Below are 21,543 nucleotides of genomic sequence, written 5' to 3'. Positions count from 1 at the left end.
ATGAAACATTACATTTAAATAGTACAGCTTTTTTCATTTGCAAAAATAGATTCTAATGTCTATTGCTCATCCTGTTCGTACACGGTATGTATTCAAAGCATCTTCATGTAATCACACAACAGATGTAAATAAATGTTTGGTTTTCAAATCATTTCTTTGAAAGAAATGAAAAACAGAATGAAAAACAAAAATAGTAGCATCTCAGAGATCGGAGTAAAAAAAAAAGTTTTAATAAATTAAAAAATAAATTCTTTTGAACAGGCCATCGGCATATTTGAGAAACAATGAGAAAATAACTCGAATTAAATCAAGACCTTTTGAGCAACAAAAAGCCTACGTTGGTTAAAAATATCCACCTTCATCATGCAACTGTGCCCAGTATGTACTCAGCCCGGGCAGGAGATGAGGACACACCTCAGTTACACAGAAGAACCATCAGGCCATGGCCACATTCTGCTTATTCATAATGTGCAGCCATCATTCCTACTTCTGCTGAATGCTGATGAGACGAAAATGGCGCTCTACAGGCTGCTTGCCGACTGCATATCCATACACGAAATACAGCTGATACATTACATTATTAACCATAAGCGATTGTGTACAATTTATCTAATTAATGGGGGGGGGGGGAATACTTTTTCAAGACATAAAAAAAACACAATACAACCAGTAGAGTCTCTCAAACACCTCATCTCCGTTAAGATACTCTAGTAAATTGATTCCTACACCGACACTCTTGTTCCCAATAAGGATTTTAACAATGGGTGCAATTCGATTTTTTAAGCCATCCTACAAAGGTAACGTGAGCAAAGACTTATTTGATGGCGCTCTAGCTCCCTCTAGTGACCGAAGCCTCCAAAAAAGCACAGCAGCACAAAGCAGCAACCTCTGACCTGAGAAACGTCAGTGTAGTAAACGCTTAAAATGACACAGAAGACACAAATAAAGCTGGAGCAGCATTTGCAGGCAACCTTCTCCATGTGTAAACATGCAAGTCCTTAAATACACCATGGCCGTGCTTTAACTCATCAAGCCGTTTGAGCTAACTCAACCAAATAACACTATGGCACATTTAACAATCCAGTGGTAGCCAACAACAGGCCAGTTTTCATTCAGGACAACTTCCAACAGGAGTTCACTGCCACCTCCGCTTTGGCTGGTCAAGTGTGATTGAATGCCAACTCCATGTCCAAGGATTATAACATCTATTTCACAAGTAGCAAGAAAAGGGAAAATGTTTCGCTGAAACAAACATGCAAATCCCTGATTTGGTCCATCTATTCTTTATTGCTAAAGGTTTACTTTGACTTAAATGGCCTTTCACACAAAAACAGCAGTGACTACACACTTCGAAGCACAATACTAGCTGAACACTTATAGCACCTATTCATGTCAAACCATTCAAATCATGTGGAAAAATTCCAAAACCATGCAAATGTAATATGTAGCACTGTGCACAGGTCGCTCAATCAGGGATCTATATCATTTAGATAGCAACAGAAATTAAAGTTGGATCCAAAATGCCATCATAAATAGCATTCCTGCTGTGGTTCTGGGTTAAAAACTAAAACAGAATACATTTTTCAGTTTGAGTTTATGGCGAGAAGATTCCAGTCAAAATTCTGTACCTCAAAATAATGGCACTACAACAGATATTATCTGAACAAACGTGTTTGACAAGTTAACCATACAGCCGAAGTACAGATCTTGGGTTCCTATGTTGGGACCGCTGTACAAGCCTCGGCTCTGATCGGCTTGGCGTGGTGCAGTGCTCGGGGTTCTCACCAACTATGCGTGGTGAAGGGCACAACACACCGACTTCCCCCACCCTCGAGGCACGAACCGCTACACACGGAAGGACAACGCTTAACAGTCACGGCAGGAGGGGAAAGGGGCGTCACATGGACATTTTTAGCACGGATAAATGTTTCTGGCCCCAGGGTGTTTCTTAGCCATGTGATGAGTTTTCCAAGCTTATATTAATCTAAAGTATTGGTTCTATTTTTTTTTTTTTTTTTACATGTCAAAACAAATGCCTGGGCATCAAAATCCTAGTCATCAGGTAGGTAGTCATCACACTACTATCAGACTGCACAAGGGAGAGAAGGAAAGAAAGAAAGATGGAAAAAAAAAAGCACTCTCAAATTGTGCATAGAGTACATACAACAGGTTAAATGTCATTGTTAACACCAAAAATTCCAAATATTTATATGCTACCCTCAATAAAGGCTGGTATCTTCTATAATCAACTGTTTATTTCGAGTAATAAAAACAAAGCTTTGAACCATAGTCTATGAATAGCTTGCTGTTTTGCAGTCATCTTTAAATGCCATAAATTATCTGGCATGAGGTCAGTAATAAATATGTCTAGCCATAAATCTATGCTCTATGGGTGCTAATTTGCATGTGAGTCAGAAGATTAATATTAATTACCCTTATGCTTTGTTCTAATACTTTTAAAAATGACATTTTTTTTTAAGTAAATTTGGGCCTAGACTCAACTGTGTTTGAAGAGGTTACAGTTGGGTGATCCATGACGTGCAGCTGTTAATGGTCACAGTTCTACTAATTCTTTCTTGATGACAGAGTGTAAAGCTGTAGATTTCAGTGAACCTCAGGGTAGAGTTGAACTCCATTCTTCAAGTAACAGGGCCAGTCAAAGCAGCTTATACGTTAAGTGGAGTCTGGAGAATTCAAAACCACACCGACGCAAAAAGGGGGTCATCTCCATAAAAATACAGTGTACAAGTCTTCCTAGCTGAACCATAAAACTCTATACCCTAAACCCGCCCAAATGCAAATATACAAATATCATCATAGAAACACGGTGAACGTGCAGCAAGATATAAATACCCGTCTTCAGCACACTCAAGAGAGTTTTACTCATAAGCTTCATTCACCAACATCCTCATGCTGATCTTGGGTCACTCTCGTGGCGTCTGTTTCGCCGTGGCTATGTTTTAGAATCACCAGCCCGAACACTCCTCGGGCACACAGACATTGTCCACAAACCTCACGGAGACATACCTGTTCTTGGCCAAACAGCCCCTTTGTTCTCCCGGTAAAACACCCATGGACCTGGAGAAATTGGGCAGCATTCTGAGTGGCAGGTCACCGTAGGCGGGGCAAAAGGAACCGGGCAGAGAGATTGGGGCACAGTCTGTATGGCTGGAGGGGGATCACGAGCAGAGAGAGCCAGGTTGGGTGGAGTCCAGGCTGCAGATGGGTGTAGGCCAGCCATAGAAGTGAGGGTCAGTCATGGGGAAGAGGAGCAGGAGGAAGAGGAGAACACCCAGCACGTAGAAAGACAGAACAATGAGGCGGTGGGGGTGCTCCAGGGCCGTGCTCAATGCCGGAAAACCCATGTAGTTACAGAAGGAGTGACACAGCACAGGACCTGCTAGGTGACCTGTGGAAAATCACATCCAGAGAGCAGACAAACACCAGTTATTGTGTCACAGCCAGAGACCATACTATGTATAAAAGCTGTGCTTCAAACACACACAAACCTGTTCTAAGGAATATAAAGGCAGTATAAGCGCCAAATACAGCTGTGTAGGAGAACTGGAACACTGCAACACAAACACAGACAGCCATGTGACACTGTAAGGGGAAAATGGAACTTCATGAACTAGCATCAAATCTGGATTTATTTTCTGACGGGGTGCTTACCTGCAGAGAGAAAAATCCCTGAGATGGTGCCCTGTCTAAAACGTAGCAGCTCAATCACATGGTGAAAATGTGCTGTGTTCCCCAAACATACCAGCCATACACACACCCCAGGAAAACACAGGGATATATACAGTCACTATAAGTAAACCATAAACCATACAGAATAGTTCTGCCAATTAAAATTTGCTTACTCTGAGTTGGAGTCTGAAGACAAATTACACAGTAAAAACTCACCCACACCAAAAAAGAGTGGGCACGTGAAGATGGCCCTGGAGGGCCCCGCACAGGGAACTAGCATGGGCAGCATACAAGCCCGGAACACCAACTCCTCAGTAAATGGTGCCACCACCTGGTTTCTTAGCCAGCGCATGTCACTCAAACACAGAGCCCAGAACCATGGGTCTGCAAGCAGAAGGAAAATAAAAAATAAAAAATAGCAGCCCATCTTGACAGTTTGGTAGCAGATTTCCCCAAACTGTACGCATCACATTTTAAAAAGTAATTTTTAGAAATTTGTTTTTGAATCAGGCTGATTTTTGGAAACATGAGTTGAGCTTCCTGTTTGACAAAGAGAAATATTCCTTCAGAAATAATACTTTAGTTCCTCACCAACAGCCACTTTGATTCCATCAAGAAAGCCCCATGGACAGTCCATAGCTAGCTGGATGAGTGGGCCCAGAAATAGTACCTGCAACAGCAAGGCAAACTCTGTTTAGTCATGAAACAAGTAAAACTATTTTGGTAAAAAGAAGGAGGAGTGGAAAGGAAGAGCATTACATTTATGGCATTTGGCAGACATTTTTATCCACAGTGGCAAATTCATACAAACAACATATTGCTGTTGATATTCTTAAAGAAGCAGTCAGTCCTTAATCCTCAAAAAGTATTTTTTTTTGTCAAATACTTGATTTAAAAGACATAGATGCTACAAAAGATATCCTCCTATAGATTCCAGTGCATAATTTCAAAGTTGGAAAAGAAACATGAATGTACAGTAAAAGAAAGAACTGTTGGGTAATCAATTTTAGGTTGAGACTTGATAAAAACATAAAATGCTTGTAAATTATTTTTAATTGACGATCAAGTGTATAACAGGAAAATAAATTATAAGATTGACAATGTTTGGTTCATAATCAGATCTTCATATGAAATGGAATTAAGAACCCCAACTCTTGTGTCGTCACTGCACTTGTAGCAGCCTACATTAGAATTTCTAATAGACTTTAGCAATTTTGGAATTATGCCTTGGCAAAAAACTATAAGAGGTCACTTATTTATAACTCTAAAATCACAAATAAAAATACCAAAACAGCAATAGCAATTTTAAATTACTCTAAACATGGAAATAACATGTTTTCTGAACTTTAAAATATGTTCCTTTAAAAAAGGTTTCCCAGGACTTCTCAGTACCACCTCTAGGGTTCCACTCTGCTGCACATCCCTGCACCAAAACACCTGATCCCGTGATTCTGCTCATACAACTCTCAATAACTGAATGAAGGACAGAATCAGCTGTGTCAGAGCAGAGGAAAGAGAAATGTGTGGAAAACAGAAGATGGCCTTGAGTGGCACTGGGAACTACTGGTTTATACTAACAGAAGGCCTCCAACAGATGCCTCAAACGAGTACTTTTGCAAACTTGCAACAATCATGTTTATTAATTCAAAGAGTATCATTTTCTACCATGGTGAGTACAAGGGGTAGAATGATGGCAGGGATGAGGCCCTCGAATCGGATTCCCATGAGAGCGAGTAAAGAAGCACCAGACTGGAACGGAAAACAGACAAATTAGGATTTAAATTAGGATTAAACCTCAGTAGGCAGACATTCCTACTGAACACTACTGCATCCTTCTCTAAAATGCTTGTGAAACAGAGTTAACACTTATATGCATGTTAGCATGCAACTTACAACAATATATACCGAATAAAATGGCACTGTTTGCAAAGGAGTTCAGTAACACATTAATGAATGAAAACATTAAGAAACATTTATCTTAATTAATAGATCAGGGTGAAAGCAACATCCACCTTAGCCACTTATAAAGCCAAGAGAAATACAGCCTTCATGGCTTTGGGAATATTCTAAATGGTATTTTCTTTGCCCAAACAGGCAGTGCAGGTGTTTGAAGTGTATGAGTAAGATCTCACCTGGACACCTGTGAGCTCTTTCCATGCCCACACAAATACTGGAGATAGAGCCGACACAATCAGCACACTGGTAAAACGTCTCTTTATAACTGACGGATGGTCCCTAATATGACATATACAAACATATACACAATAATCTGTTGAACACCACAGAATGACCTTTCGCTCTTATGCAGTGTGGCCTAGATAGTTGGTACATAAGATTCCTTTATGGATGACAAAGCAATGAAACTCTCTCTTGTATGTTTGGCAGCAGATCCATATGTCATGGTTTTGATTGGCAAGAAATGTGCATTACGTCTACATGATGCAGGCCAGCTCGAGGGTAGTGATTTTTTTTTTTTTTTTTTGCAACTTCTCATAAACTGGTCATGCCTCAACTGAAGACACCTAACCCACTGGTCCAGGATGCACAAAGGTAGGTTAGGTAACCCATCACTTCATACTGTTTCTTGACTTTCCGTTCCATTTACTTTTTATTCTAGTTACTTTAAGGTAACTAAGACAGCTAGTAAAATTTGTCCTTCGAAAGGAGAAGCAAAAAACAACTTAAAATATGATAAAACCTCACAGAATCTAAGTAGCTCCCTAGAAAAAAACCTGCGTGAGTTAAACAGCAGCTTATTGAAAGACTACCCATTGTGTAGACAATAATATGCTAGCTAGCTAACAAACTGCTTCTAAATTAATCGGCTAGCTACCTAGCTAGGTCAATTTGAACTAGGCTACAGCTAACAAGCCCTAAGGTGCAGATACTGTGCTACATGTCAATCAAGCCATCATAGCAAGCTAGCAAGTGGGCTTTGGCTTTCAGAATCTGATGGCATATGTCACCATGTGCGAATAAGAGAAACAAGGAGTAGACTATACCTTGGTAAATCACTTTTCCAGACGTATAAACTTCCAACATAGGAACAGGCGAGCAGTAAACAAGACAGGACTGACACCCAGCAGAGTCCATCAGGATGCACTAAATCGGCACTGGGAATTTTGTGTGAACTCGAACTTGATATCAAATCATCATCCTCTGTCATGGCGAGGGCGACAGCGTTAAAACCTCACTACAAGCGATGAAATCTAATTTTTGTTCCCTCAGTAAACACGACAGGTGTATTTGATTATGAGGATTTGAGTAAAAAAAATGCGTTAAGGGGTACGAAAATCACAAGACAGAAGTAAACGGATGATACTTCGGCGCTGTTGAATGACATCATCAACCCGCGTCTGCTTATTTTAAGCGAGCCGTTACGTCAATAAAAGTGTTAGACAAATCAGATTCATTATTTTAGGCCATATACCTCCTTGATATAATAACATTATTAGTAATTGTTGTTGTAGAATTACTAATAATGTTATTAGTAATGACATGCCGCTCAGGCTCAAAGTGTTGTACAGAAATTGCACAACAGAAATAAAAAAAGAATGGTGCATGAACATATAATAATAAAAATAAATAAAGCATGGTGTAATAATAAAAAATAATAATAATAAAAGTCATATCTGTTATATGTAGTGGCTGCGATACGGCTGGTAGCCTTTGACCATGATATAAATCAGATGTGGTTCCAGCATGTCAAAAGCAGTTCTCTGCTGAGATTTTCATGCAGTTAAGTCTCCAGGGTATACAGGGTATTACAGGGAATAGTGTGATAAACAAAAACACCACACACACTGGGCAGCTGATCATAAAACATGAAAATCTGAACCCTGCTTTCTTTAATGAATGTTGGATACTGCCATGGCACACAGATGGTGGGCTCAGAATGTGGCATAAAACAGGATGAATCCATGGATCCGGTAAGCTTTTGTCAAGAACACAGGCTTCTGTTTACATTGTAATGGTGTGGGAAATTATTTCTTGCCATACATTGATCCCATTTATATGAAAACAAGCATCGTTTGAATGAAACAGTATACCTGAGCTGCTGACCATGTGCATTTTTATGACCACAGCTCCCCCATTTTCAAATGGACACTTCCAGCACGAAGACATGTCACGACACACATGTTGTCTCAAATCTGCTCCACAAATATGAAAGTGATTTTAGTTAGCCATAACTGTCTACACAGTCCCCAGATTTAAAACCAGTGGATCACATTGAATGGAAGGTTAACAGCATGAATGTGAATATAAGGCAGGCTATGGCAGAATGAACGAAAATACACAATTAATGGCCACTAAATGTACAAATGATAAATAAAAACATTAAGTATTAATATTGGTTTTTGAAATTGGGAAGGTGAGTAAAATCTAAGGACAGTTACAAATCTGTTTATAATCAGACCTAATCTTGTTTATTTTCCCTATCTAATATGAAATGCGAAACGTTATCTATAGATGAAATGAAAATGACATTAATAGTTGCTTTTCAACATGTCTAGAGCGACCATCGGGCAGCATTAAACCAACATTTATATTCTTGCGGAAGGCTCTGGCAGCAATTTTTAGACTCATCACTTCTCTAGCGAGAGCATCACTGCGTGTAGGTACCAGCAGGTAGGTGGTGCCAACGCCGCTATCGGTACCCGAAGGCGGGCTTACGCAAGAGTCGTGGTATCCTAACCAACCGCAAAGACGCATTATGTGGGCGAGGGCAAAAACCTTCCTCGCTTTTCTTTGAAGGGGGGAACGCAAGGGAGAGATGGGCGTGACAACCGAGAGTCAGGTTCGGACCGAAATTGCCCTTATGCTGGACTAACATCCTCGCCGTCTGCTGTGTAACCGATGACACTGGTGTGGCAATGCAAACCGCACGATGTGATGACGGAGAAATCAACGTTACCGTAGCAGATGGTGATTAGACAGCGCAGCGCCCGATTTTGATGCCGCACGGGGATTGACAAACCAAGGGTGTTCAAGGCAACTGGTCCTGCGACGCAGATATCAGCGGGTGTGTATTCGATTTGGGTGTAGGCTGTTTTGTTATTTGCGCCGATTTCTGTCTTATTGCCGACTTTGCCCATAGGCCGGCACTTTCGGTGATGTTGTCACCGTTTCTTGTGTTATTATTAAACGGCACGATCTTTTATTTCGGTGCACGGTGAGCATGGTTCGGTAATGTCTTCTGTAGTAGTCTATTTGTTGTCTGTGCAGAGAATGAAAGGAATCCCTTTGCGTACTTCACAGCGCAGCAGTCTGGGAGTCAAGGGAAGTCGATAGGGTCCCGCCAAAGAAACATTTTCATGCAGCAGTCTTATAAGATACAATAATTTTGATAATGGTTCACCAAGTGCCATGGGTTGCTTGCAATTGTTCTTTTTGATGCAAAGGTGGCTGTTTATTATATGAATTTTTATAGCTTCTGGGATGTGAAGGAAGACAGATGGCCACAACATAACCGCCGTATAATTCAAAGTAAAATGTGACAGTTGGCGTAAAATGTCTCCAGACTACGGCCGGTTTACGAAATTGAATTGTCCCATATTTCTTTCCCACAATCAACAGTGTCCATTAACTCTCAGCTGTCCTGTTGTGTGGTGTGACTGTTTAGTGCTATAGACGCAATCCCCTGCAATCTGTCGCCTGAAAGCAAGGAATCTCCACAGGCATGCTATTTCAGTCATGGGGGTATAATCGTAATGCCGTTATAAAATGCCCCTTCTGTTGATATTAAGAGTTCTGTTTCGTTTGTGAATGCCGCGACCATAGAAGCATGTCTTGCAAGGCCTGTTTTGAACATAGTGACTAAAACGTGGCAACAATTGCAAGATGGCCATCACAAGGTTTTTGTATGGGCCTCGATAATGTTGTCCTGCATACATTGTTTACATGTACATACAACAATAATGTGTATTTTATTTATTGTATCAAATTATTTTTTGTCTGTTTTACAAGGATTTTTGGATATGCGAACACTGAACTGTAGTTATAACCTATGTTGTCCCTCTGTGAGTTTGACACAACAGGCAATGATATGATATGTTATTGCAATATATGTTAGCCAGAGTGACTCAGCACAGCCTGTGTCACTGTGGGGATTTACAGACAGCTATAACGGTTTAATTAGTTTGTGGTCCTCTCCCTGGCTGGCTGCACTTGGGGCGTGTGGGTTTGGGTGGAGGTGTAGCCACCTGTGACATTGGAGTGAAGAAATTACTCATTTTGTTCATATAGAATGAAAAGACAGGGCAGTTAGAATCTGCAGTTCAGTGATATTGAATCTTGATCGTTTCTGGAGTATTATGGAGGAATTTGAATTCACTCACAGTCTTGTGGTTATGAAGCAGTTTGCTATTAATTTACCAGTTGCGTCACACAGTATCTTCCATCAGATTCCTGTAATGGAGATTGAGATGAATTTCTGGAAGGTTGGCATTAGTTTTTCTTGCCTGTGGAAGTAAGTCGATCCCACCTCAAACAAAATGTGTTTGGTACACACCTAAAACGACATGCTCTCTCCTAAGAGGTATGTCTGACTGAAATATGTGTGTTGGTAAAGTTTGCGGCCTCTGAAGTGTCATTTTAGGTACGTTGCCGCAAACCAGACTGGTGTTTCTTGGCTTCCTCTTTGCTATTTTAATTTGGTTGCTGCTGTTGCTAGTTTAGAAAATGTGCTGTTTTAATATGAAGGCTTCCCCTTACTGTGACACCAGTGGGCTTAAGGCATAATAATGACCAAACCAAATTGGGTCCCATAGACATATAAAAATACTGCAGGACTCTGTGGCTGTGTTCTCTCCTAGCAGTCATTCAGTGAATCGCAGCAGACATTACAAAGTGTCACAATGTCACAGGAAAGTCAGACAAGGTAACCAAAATATGAAGCTGCTGACCTGCATTTCTGAATATTAAGTCTGTGTAGCACAGCTCCTCCGTGGTCTATAAAGCAGTTCACAAATTACAGGCGTGCAGCACTTCAGCAAAAGAGTAAGAAGGAGACAGAGGTAGAGAGATGCGGCGAGGACAAGGGTTGGTTGGTTGGTTGGTTAGTGCTACCAATTCTGCTTCCTTGTCCTGCCCTGCCTCTTTTGGTGGCTCTGGTTAAAGGACTCCGCCTCTCCAGACAGGAGCAGCAGGGTCAGACAGGACTGAGAGACACGGCCTATCATCAGACAGCGCAGTCTGCTGCACCCTGCACCTTTGCGCCGGTGTGACACAGAGGCAGGCCGCAGTGGTCACTCCATCGGACAACACGGACTTGGATGTTACAGGGCACTGCAGCAAGGAGCCACTTGATGGCACGGTGTGATATGACATTGTACAAATATATCTTTGTTGCAACAATGAGATATCCATCGAGTCCACAAGTCCACTGCGATAGGAAACAACAAACACGGTGGACGTTCTTCTGTACTAGCAGGTAGCAGCCTTATAAATACGCTTCCAATGACAACACTATTACCATCCTTTTGCAAACAGAATCTACAAACATATTGCAACCCCTATTATGTGCATAGCATTACCGTTGCAAATACCAGAACCATTGTAAGTCTTCCTTGACATGCATAATTTAGTTAACACAAACATGGCTGAAGATTAGAAAATGTACTCCCAGTCACAGTGCCTTGGTAAAGGGCTGCGGGTGGCTTTGTTTCTACAGCGGTGTCCGAGACACACGCTGCATGGAGTGTGCACTGCCAACAGGAAACTTAAGATTGCTAATGGTCTGCTGAGGAACACATAGATTATGAAGAAGTTCGGTGAGATCAGACCAGAGGAGGTACTATGAGTTATTCCTGGGCTCATTTCCGCATATGTATATATTTAGCACCCCCTTAATCTTTCATGATGGAGACAGATGATACCGACTCCCCTCTCTCTCCCTCAGTCTCTCTTTCTCGCTCTCTCTCTGTCTCTCTCTTTCTGTCTCTCACTCTCTCCCACTCATATGCACATACACACTCACCACACTGCAGAGACACCAAAGAGGGCTGTGGGATTGACATAGGAATATGTAGCGGTTTATTTTGGAAGAGAGGAGACACAAACAGAAGATCTCAAGAAAGTAAAGTAAAGAAGAAAGAGAAGTGTGTCTTGATGTGCTGGAGAGAAGACAGAAGATGAAGGAGCTGAAGATGGAGGAGGAAGAGGGGAGGACAGATGGTGCCTGGGCTAAGGGGGCCGCGTTGGTAATAAAGGCAGAAGGAGCCAACGCATTATTGATGAACTGTGTAATAATGTGTAAAAAGAAGGAACAGCATTAATACAGTCAGTGCTAGCCACCGTACTATTGTTCATGCTCCAGCCATCTTCATGCCTTTGTTTCCTCGCGTTCCTTTGTCTTAGCCAGCCTCTGGGCCTTTTTCTCCTATCCCCCCTCACCCCCCCCCCTTTCTCTCTCTTTCTCTCTCTCTCCTCCCCCAGGTTGTGACCATGGGATGCTCTCTCTCTCTTTCTCCCTCTCCTCCCCCAGGTTGTGAGAGTGGGTTGATTAGAAAGTGCATGGCACAGAACAGGCAATCCATCACCCTGCCAAGCTCACGCGCAGGCGTACAGGCCCCCCTACAAGACACACACACGACCCCCATCGCCACCACCAATACACAGATGCAGTCTTGTTGCAGACCTGTCTGCTTGTTCCAGTCCTTGTCTGTCTTGACGTAGCCTTCACCACCACCATTGTCATGTGCAATGTTTTTATTTCACCTCTACATGCCTTTCTCTCCATTCACACCCTGTCCTCCATCACCTACACTGCCATGCTAGTTCTATTTTTGGCTTTCTGTCTCACTCACTCTCTCCCACTCTCTCTTTCTCGCCTGCCCTCTTCCCTCTGTCCACGCCATCCCCTCTTACCACCACACACCCACAGCCCTGCTGCACAGTAAAAAATGCTGTGATTTGTCGATATGTGCTGTCCATCATCTGCTACCCAGTAAGCTGTTCTTGTAGGCAAGGGTTTGGGCAAACTATTGGTTATTCAGATATGAATCCAAAATGTACAGAATTCTTGCTGTGATTTTTGTTCTTTTTGTACCATTTTGGTTTGCAGATCACTGCGTCATTATAAAACAAAACTCAAAATAAAATAAAACATTATAAAACAGCTTGGTCTTTAAAATTGAGCTACTGTTCAATGAGGTAAGGCTTTATGAAAAAGTGGGTTGCTGTAAAAAAAAAAGGAAGACATAGTCATGCAGACAACAGCCTTGTATCTTGTTAAGATACATGATATCATAGACTCCAGAGATTTTAGTTTATTTTTATTTTTTATACCCTGTTAGCCTCTGCCTCTGTCTTCCAGAGAGACACACAATACCTGTGGAATGAGGTAAAGAGGAGAGCTCACAAGTAAGGATTAAGGGTTCTGGATTAAGGGTTATAGAGGGATGGTCACGTATCCCTTTATATGTATTCATCTGGCATTCTAAAAATATATTTTGTGTATGTGTGTGTGTAATTGTAATCGAGTCTGACATCTATAAAACATGCAACAAAGTTAGGTTTTATGTATGTGCAAAAAAGGCACTCTGGCTATGTTAATGTAAGTACAGGCTGGTACTAAGAGACACTAAACTTTTAAAGATATCTATAAATTGCACGTGATCATTATGTGTATGTAATTGTGTGTGTGTATGTTTGAAATTATGTGTAATCTTGTAAAACACAAAAGCTATGTAAAAGGAATATTGGTTGATTCCACATTTAAGAGATGGCAACATTTCAGAATTGGATAATCTATCTAATTAGATTTTTGTCTTTTTTCAACACAATTTGCATTCCTTGTTTTCAACTTGGCTTTACAGTTTGCACATTTCTCAGCATGTTTAAATGATGAATCCCCCCCCACAGTTAATTTGACCACATATAGGGTTGGAAATGCCAGCACGGTACACCTTTGTCTAAAGGAAAGTTTATCCTGGCACTGGGCTACATTTAGTACAGGAAGGTCATGGGTTTCTCAGGATTTGTTAAATATACTGTTCAAGATGGATTGACAATTGATGCTTAACCTAACAGAGCACTGCATTTTTAGCTTTTCCCCGTATCATCTGATATATGATACCGCAGTTCCCCCCCCCCCCCCCCCCGTAATCTGGATCGTAATGTTTTGCTGCAGTTATTTTTCTCAGTCCCGTTGCTTGCCAGTGGCGTCGTGGCGTGTTTCGTCCCATGACAGAATTGCGAGCGCGATGGGTCAAGACTACGTATGTGTCTCCCTGTCCCTATCAGCTGTGAGCCCCCGCTCCTCGCCCTTGGACATGGTTTTAGAGGGGAGCTCCGAAGCCCTGTGCCCCCCACCACCACTGGAGCTGCGCCCATCATGCAACAAAAGTCAGCCGTCGATGCCCCTGGGCTCAGGATCCCAGCCCCATGATGCCCTCTTCCCTGGGGACAAGGAGCCTGTCAAGTATGGAGAGCTGATCGTGCTCGGGTAAGCGCCACCTGCGTTTCTAGAGGGGCTGGCTTATCCGACGAGAGATGACAATTTTATGAACAGCTGGACAGCCAGGCTTATCTAATTATGTTATCTGATTTGAAGGGTTTTTTTTTTTTTTTCCCTTGTCATGTAATACAGGACATGATGTGTAGATGAAATCCAGAAGAGATGGGAAAGTGATGGGTCAGGTTGTCATTTTGCATACAGTGAATATAGTGGATAACAGTTTTAGTATAGTGTGTGTGTGTGTGTGTGTGTGTGTGTATACTCTCAATTTATTGCTTAAGCTTTGATATTAGTCACATTGTATTACCATTCAGTTGGATGCACTAGATTTCAAAGATGCACTATTCATTTTGCTAAAGCCCTATAGTTCTTTAACACCCTGCTCACATTGCCAATATTCTGGTACAATTGAGTTCGGAAGGAATTCAAGGATAAAACTGCCCTAAAATAATCAGACTCCAGTGATGATTCTTTTTGATGAATGAACGCAGTGTCATTCAGGTCGCTGGTCCCCACTGGTGCCACACACATACAGCTGCTGCTTTCACTTATCTTTAGAGTTCAGCTGTGGATGTAAAGCACCTCGTTTGACTGCCGACAAAGACACCATTCAAATCCTACAGCCACCGTGCAGAGCAGGGAAACGAACGCCCCTAGGAGAGATGAGACAGAGAGACACTATTGACAGAGAGGAAAAGACCGAGAGAGAGACCATTTTAACCATTTCGACATTGATGTATAAAGAGAGAAGAGTCAGGAAGAGTTAGAGCTCATTTAGTGAATTGGTTATTGAGCTGAGTATTGATGACTTGTAAGATAGGATCCCATTTTCACTGAGGGGCTTTCAAAGAATCTCATCATCCATTTTGTTAACTCTACATTACTCCTACTAATGCATAGACAAAACCAGTTATGATGAAATGTTGCTGTTTAATTGCTTTACTAGTGGTCAATTCATGTGTTGAAGCTTTATTTACTGGAACCAAAAGGAACTCTACCTCTGTAGCTCAAAACCAGACATTTATCAGAGAGGGCACAAAGATTACCATCACGGTTGTTTTTGGATCATGTTAATACTAACCCCATTTGTGTCACATGATTTGTAATACAGTCATCAGTACCAAGACACTATTCACCACACAATACTGTTCATCGCATTACATTTATGTAGATATGGCAAAGTTTTCTAGCCTGCAGATCTAATTCTTGTAGCCTTGTTATACACAGACATAATGGTTCACTAGCTAGTGGGGACAAAGGACGCAGGAGGAGCCGGCTGGCCCTTTACAAGAGACCGAAAGCCAATGGTGTCAAGCCTGATGTCATCCACAATGTCTCCACACCTCTGGTGTCAAAGGTGAGGGTGCCAACATTAACAGAAATACAGGAGAGACCTCTTTTCACAATGATTTGACATGTGAAGCCATACTCTATTATTGATTTTGTTTATATATAGCAGTCGATTTACCAGGATATGAATTCCGATAACAGATCAATGATCAACATTCATGCCCTAAACCTTTTAAATCAGAAAACAAAGTCACTAACTCATGATTTACATAAATATTAAGCTTTTTTGTCTTAGTAACAACTGGGCTAAAAATCTATTACCTTTCTTTGCGCACAGCCCCCCCCCCCCCCCCCCCCAATATCTGCTCTCTTAACTCACCCACTAAGTGGTATGAGTGAGTTGATGATGACGTTGCCTTTACATAACATGGCAGTGTACATTGCATAAGATTAGGAAACTTCAGAGCACCTCCTCTTCTATAGAGAATGAAGGGTGTGTGTGTGTTTGTGTGTCTATCTTTGCAGGCCCTGAGCAACAAAAGCCAACACAGTATCTCCTACACGCTGTCAAGGAGTCATTCTGTTATTGTGGAGTATACACATGACTCTAACACAGATATGTTTCAGGTAAACAAAACATTCTCCTCTTCTATGATTTGTGAGTAGTCAGCACTTTTACATCCCCCCACCCCATGCCAGGAGTGGGCACTCCGGTTTGTGTATACACTGTATAAACAGGTGTGTATAACAGCTTCAGCTACAGGCATTTCAATGCCTGCTTTGAATATGAATGGAATACCAACAATGAATGTCAGGTATGATCTAACAATGATTGTGACAGTAGTTTGAACATGACCAGGAGAGGCTAGACATCAAAGGCTTCATCTCATCAGAACATTTATATAGGAATGAATAGGAGAGACTGTGAGGTCCATGACACAAGGATCAATCAACAGTCTGTAGTACGACAGTTAAAATGTGGGAGAACAAAAGATTTCAAGCACAATATTTACTATATGGCCAAAAATGGGGGTGTGGACACCCATACTAACTATTGTGTTCAGGTCATTCAGGTCTATTTATTGAGTTCAGGTCAACAACCACAACTATTGCTAACGGGTGTATAAAATCATACACACAGCCATTCAATCTCCATATACCAATGTTAGCAGTAAAAAGGATTGTACTGAAGAGTTCAGAGACTTTAAAGCTTGGCAAGGTCATGGGATGTGCAGTTTCTGCCCTACTACAAATACATGTAAGTGCTTGTATTGTGAATTAGAAGCATCTGCGAGTAACAGTAGCTCAGACATCAAGCACTAGGCCATGCAAATTTACATTTATGCATAAAATCGTATGTTTTTACCACAGATCTAAACTGCCTCTCAAAGAAACATCAGCATAAGAACTATACATCGGGACCTTCATGGAATGGGTTTCCATGGCTGAGCAGTTGTGCACAAGCCTGAGATCACTATGCACAATGCCAAGCTGCGTCAGGTGGAGTGGTGTGAAGCATACTGCCACTGGACTCTGGAGCAGTGAAAATGTTTTTCTAGCATGATGAATCATGCTTCATTATCTGGCAGTCTGATAGACGAATCTGGGTTTGGCAGATGTCAGGAGAACGCTACCTTCCAGAATGCATGGTGCCAACAGCAAAGTTTTGTGGATGAGGGATAATGGTCTGGGGTTTGGGCTAGGTCCTGTAGTTCCAATGAAGGGAAATATTAATGCTACAGCATTCATTTTAGACAAACAACATTTTGGACAATTATTTGCTTCCAATACTATGGCAGCAATGACTGCCCCTATGCAGCAATGACTGCCCCTATGCACAAAGCAGGGTCCATAAATCATGGTTTGAGGAGTTTGATGTGTAGGAGCTCCAGTGGACTGTAGAGTCCTGACCTCTCTCCCACTGAACACCTTTTGGATGAATTGGGATGTCAGTCGTCAGCCAAAACGTCTTGTTCATTATCAATACCAGACCTCAAAAATGCTCTTTGAATGTGCACAGGTTCCCACAGACCCACTCCAAAACTTTGTTGAAAGTTTTCGATGTGGATGCTGTTAGAACTGGAAAAGGGGGGCCAACTCCATTGTAATGCCCATGGTTGCCCATGAATGTCCAACGAGCTCATTTAGGTGTGATAGTCAGGTGTCCACATACTTTTAGCCATGCATTTGTAGCTAAGGTTGACAAGTGTGATTAAATCACAAGATGGTGGATCCAGCCTGCAAGGTTATAGCTATAGAGCCCACCAAGGGCATAATGGCTTCAGAAGTATTCATCTGGCATACACCAGGTCCATTAACACCACTAGATCAGTGTATCCACATCTCGGTGTTGGGTAGTTATGTCAGCTCAGGACACTCATGGAGTAAGTGCCACAATATGTAGCAGCAGCCATCAAGGCCAAAGGAGGTCTAGTGTGGTACTGAACAGTAGTTTCTGTTTTCTGGTCACAGATCAATATTTTCTGGTCACTCCTTCCACCTCTTTATGAATTATAAAATAGTTGTGATATAGCTCAATATTACCTGAGAATTATGAGTAATCCGCCCATATAGTAACAGTAAATAACAGCAGAGTTTTTGTCATGCCTGCATGTCTGCTTCTATCCCAGATCGGCCGTTCCACAGAGAGCATGATTGACCTAGTGGTGACGGACTCGGCGGGCGGGGGCGGAGGGCAGGGCCAAGGCCAGGGGGGCGCCGGAGGAGATGGCGGTCAGTCGGCCCAGAGCACGATCTCTCGCTATGCCTGCCGCATCATATGTGAGCGCAGCGCCCCTTACACAGCTCGCATCTATGCTGCTGGCTTTGACTCTTCCAAAAACATCTTCCTTGGGGTGAGTCAGAAGCCCAATCGGAGTATGTAAGTGGAGCAGAAAAGTTGGGACGATCATGTCCCAACTGGAGCTGTTTACCGGAGAATGATGGTATTGATGGGGATAGTTTGCATTCTGCCAGTTGGAATGTTGCTTGCCGAGAAGCTATTCATTTGGTGGTGTTGACATTGGAGCTTTTGTGGAGTTAAGAACGGATCCTGAACTACTTGGCCAGCCAAGACACAATTTCTGCTGCTCAGATTCGAGTTTGATTCCCTTCATTGCCATTTGCCATTCATGACCAGGGGTCCAAGAGAAGTACCAGCTGTGTTCTTTAGGGTGGGAAGGATTCCTCTTCCCACATAAGTATAATGTAATACAAGCCACATGCCAATCTGGGCAACTTCTAAATCACAGGGACAGAACCGAGCAGTTAGCATTCACCTACAAGTGTGCCGAGCTGCATCTGCACATGGACAGCATTCATAAAATTACTGTGGTTGACTTTAGACACTTTGGAGGAAGGCATCTGTCAAGATTTGCAGTCAGGAGTTGGATGTGACCAACACCAGGAGAAAATGAGGAATGTTTTCAGTGAATCAAATCTGAAGTGGAATTTTACAATGGTATGGTATGAATGCTTGCCATTCAAGAGGGTATCTACATGTTGAAAGAAACTTAAACTAGTTGGTCACATTTATCATATTTGACCTAAATTACCAGAACACTTCCCCAATGCCATCAGACTTCTCAACTCCCAGTAACTGATAAAAAATATTAACAAATACTGTATTTAGTTTAACAACACTGTCCTAAAATTAGGAAAGGGAAGAGTTGTAAAGCATCGTAGCTCACAAGCAGTCAATGAGCAGCAGAGGAAAAACACTGATCGACATTCATTTCAGCCAAAGGTTTTGATTTGATTGTCGAAATGGATCTGACTAAAACCAGCACAGGACAATACCGTGCTTTTTAATTTCCCCCAAACCATCCATTGAGAATCACTTATCACAGGGTGGGGTTTGACTGTTGTAGATACCTTAGAGTCAGAATATTTGGAGAGAATTGGGTAAATAACTTTCAGTGCAGAACTTGGGCAGATACATATACAGCAGAGCGAGCAGTAATCAGGTGAAAGGAAAATGGTAATGGTTTTGTAGCTGTTTTTGCTGCATGTTCTGACTTAACCACAGTATGATTTCTCACAAACACTGGTGTCCTTGGCAGACAATGGACTCCCTCTGCCCATTGCCTTTTCCATGTAGGTGGAGAAAGAGAGGACAAGGAGAAAAGATGGAGAAACTGTAAATCCACAAGGATATCCAATGTTATGAAAAGCACGTGCATGAATCTGTGTCCCATACACATAAAATAGGATGTCTTTTTCTAACTATGAATTTTCATTGCTTAGTCATTTATTCATTTTGCAATAGTGGTGAATTTACACTGAACTGATTGAATGAGATGCTTAAAATCTGACAATACTGATTTAATGTGTTACGTTGTGTAATGCATTTTAGAATATATGATCTATTGAAGATGTGAGGTTTCTATGCATGCATATACTGAAGTCCAATGCATTCTTGTCTTGGGTTTGTTCTAGGAGCGTGCTGCCAAATGGAGGACCTCAGATGGCCTAATGGATGGACTGACCACCAATGGGGTGCTAGTGATGCACCCTGCGGGGGAATTTGTGTCCGAGCCGACACCGGGGGTGTGGAGGGAGATCTCAGTGTGTGGCAATGTCTTTGCCCTCCGAGAGACACGCTCCGCCCAACAGAGAGGAAAACTGGTAGTTGGTATTTTTAGTTCATGATCAAGCACCCTGGCTTACAACCTTTCTAGAAGGTTCTAAAATGGGGGGAAAAGTTAGGCTGTTTTGAAGGGAGATATATATATATATATCTAACATTTATATTTATATTTATTTATTTAAAAAAGGAGGAAAGGGATGGAGAAAAAATGAGGGTAAAGTAATGGAGATATTCTCTGCTTTTATCTGAAAATTCACACAATACTGAGCTTGGCAACATGTAGGCCTGCCAGCACTCTCACCGCTGTGTGTGGGCCTCTGCTCATGCAGGTGGACAATGAGTCAAACACACTGCAGGATGGCTCCCTCATCGACCTGTGTGGGGCTACCCTGCTGTGGCGGACACCCAGTGGTCTACGCAGGACACCCACGCTCAAGCAGCTAGAGTCCCTGCGGCAGGAGCTGAACGCGGCACGGCCACAGTGTCCCGTGGGCTTCAACACGCTGGCCTTTCCCAGCCTGGCACAGCGTGCCACCGTCGACAAAAAGCAGCCCTGGGTCTACATGAACTGCGGCCACGTCCATGGCTACCACAACTGGGGTTTCCGCAAGGAGAAGGCAGGCACGTCCCAAGCGGCAGCTACCGCTGTACCCGGCATGCCTGGCAGCGGGGGCACAGCGCCCGCCAGCACAGGCGACCGCGAGTGCCCCATGTGCCGACGGGTGGGCCCATACGTACCACTCTGGCTGGGCTGTGAGGGGGGGCTTTACCTGGACGCCGGGCCACCCACACACGCCTTCTGCCCCTGTGGCCACGTGTGCTCGGAAAAGACGGTACAGGGCTGGAGCCAGATCCCACTGCCGCACGGCACACACGCCTTCCACGCCGCCTGCCCTTTCTGTGGGACGTGGCTGACTGGCGAGCAGGGCCACATCAAGCTCATCTTCCAGGGGCCCGTCGACTGAGAGTGCAGCTTGCACACTGGAGAAAGGGGCTGACGAAGACTGCTGGACAGGGGGTTCGGGAGGGGATGACAGATGGACAGAACTGGTCTGAACCAGGAGACCGAAGTGCTTAAGAAAGACATAAGAAATTGCTGTGTTGAGAAAAATGTAAATAAAAGGTGATGAAATAAAAAGGAGATGAATGAAGATAATTTTGTCCTGACTGAAATGTGGAGAAGAAAATTGTTTAGATTTACAAGTATAATTTTAGGGAAGTTGCTGCTGTCTCAAATCATGGGCATTTCTTTTATAGCTCATTTGGTGGTTAATGCAGACAAAATGTGTGCATGGTAACCACAGACTGCTTCTCAAAATATACATAGGTGTTGCTGGCAGGATGTTAAAACGTGAGAACAATTTATAGTGTGCTTTGATGGAGAAAAAGTGCATCAGCAAAATTCAAAACGGTAAACATCTGGAGGCAGATTGTCAAGGTGACCTCATGTAAGGTCTCTCCATGGACTCTCCATGACCTCAACATCATCATTTTAGTTCATTATTACAATAAAAAT

General features: G+C 42.6%; 2 protein-coding genes across 3 annotated transcripts; one reads left to right on the top strand and one right to left on the bottom strand.

The window, feature by feature from the left end:
- Positions 1-1,963: 1,963 nt before the first annotated feature.
- rce1a (Ras converting CAAX endopeptidase 1a) lies at positions 1,964-7,062 on the bottom strand. Its single transcript, XM_027017201.3, has 8 exons — positions 6,693-7,062; positions 5,823-5,925; positions 5,356-5,439; positions 4,282-4,360; positions 3,907-4,074; positions 3,673-3,744; positions 3,510-3,572; positions 1,964-3,409 (listed from the first exon to the last, which is right to left on the bottom strand). The coding sequence occupies exons 1-8, from the start codon at positions 6,854-6,856 to the stop codon at positions 3,180-3,182; spliced, it is 963 nt and encodes a 320-aa protein (XP_026873002.1). The 5' UTR covers positions 6,857-7,062; the 3' UTR covers positions 1,964-3,179.
- Positions 7,063-8,346: 1,284 nt separating this feature from the next.
- peli3 (pellino E3 ubiquitin protein ligase family member 3) lies at positions 8,347-21,174 on the top strand. Of its 2 annotated transcripts, XM_027017264.3 has the most exons (7): positions 8,349-8,713; positions 13,936-14,137; positions 15,377-15,506; positions 15,965-16,066; positions 18,070-18,294; positions 19,877-20,065; positions 20,357-21,174. In XM_027017264.3, exons 2-7 carry the CDS (start codon positions 13,965-13,967, stop codon positions 20,990-20,992), a joined length of 1,455 nt encoding a protein of 484 aa, XP_026873065.2. In that variant the 5' UTR covers positions 8,349-8,713; positions 13,936-13,964; the 3' UTR covers positions 20,993-21,174. The 2 variants fall into 2 exon arrangements, with proteins under 2 accessions (XP_081581546.1, XP_026873065.2); XM_081725420.1 differs by lacking the exon at positions 18,070-18,294 and having other exon boundaries at positions 8,347-8,713.
- The last annotated feature ends 369 nt before the right edge of the window (positions 21,175-21,543 follow it).

This window comes from Electrophorus electricus, chromosome 13 (genome assembly GCF_041902795.1).
Source record: "Electrophorus electricus isolate QZ-2024a chromosome 13, ASM4190279v1, whole genome shotgun sequence".
NCBI lineage: Eukaryota > Metazoa > Chordata > Actinopteri > Gymnotiformes > Gymnotidae > Electrophorus > Electrophorus electricus.
The sequence above is the reverse complement of the archived record's forward strand: the minus strand, read 5'-3'. Positions and strand labels throughout refer to the sequence as shown.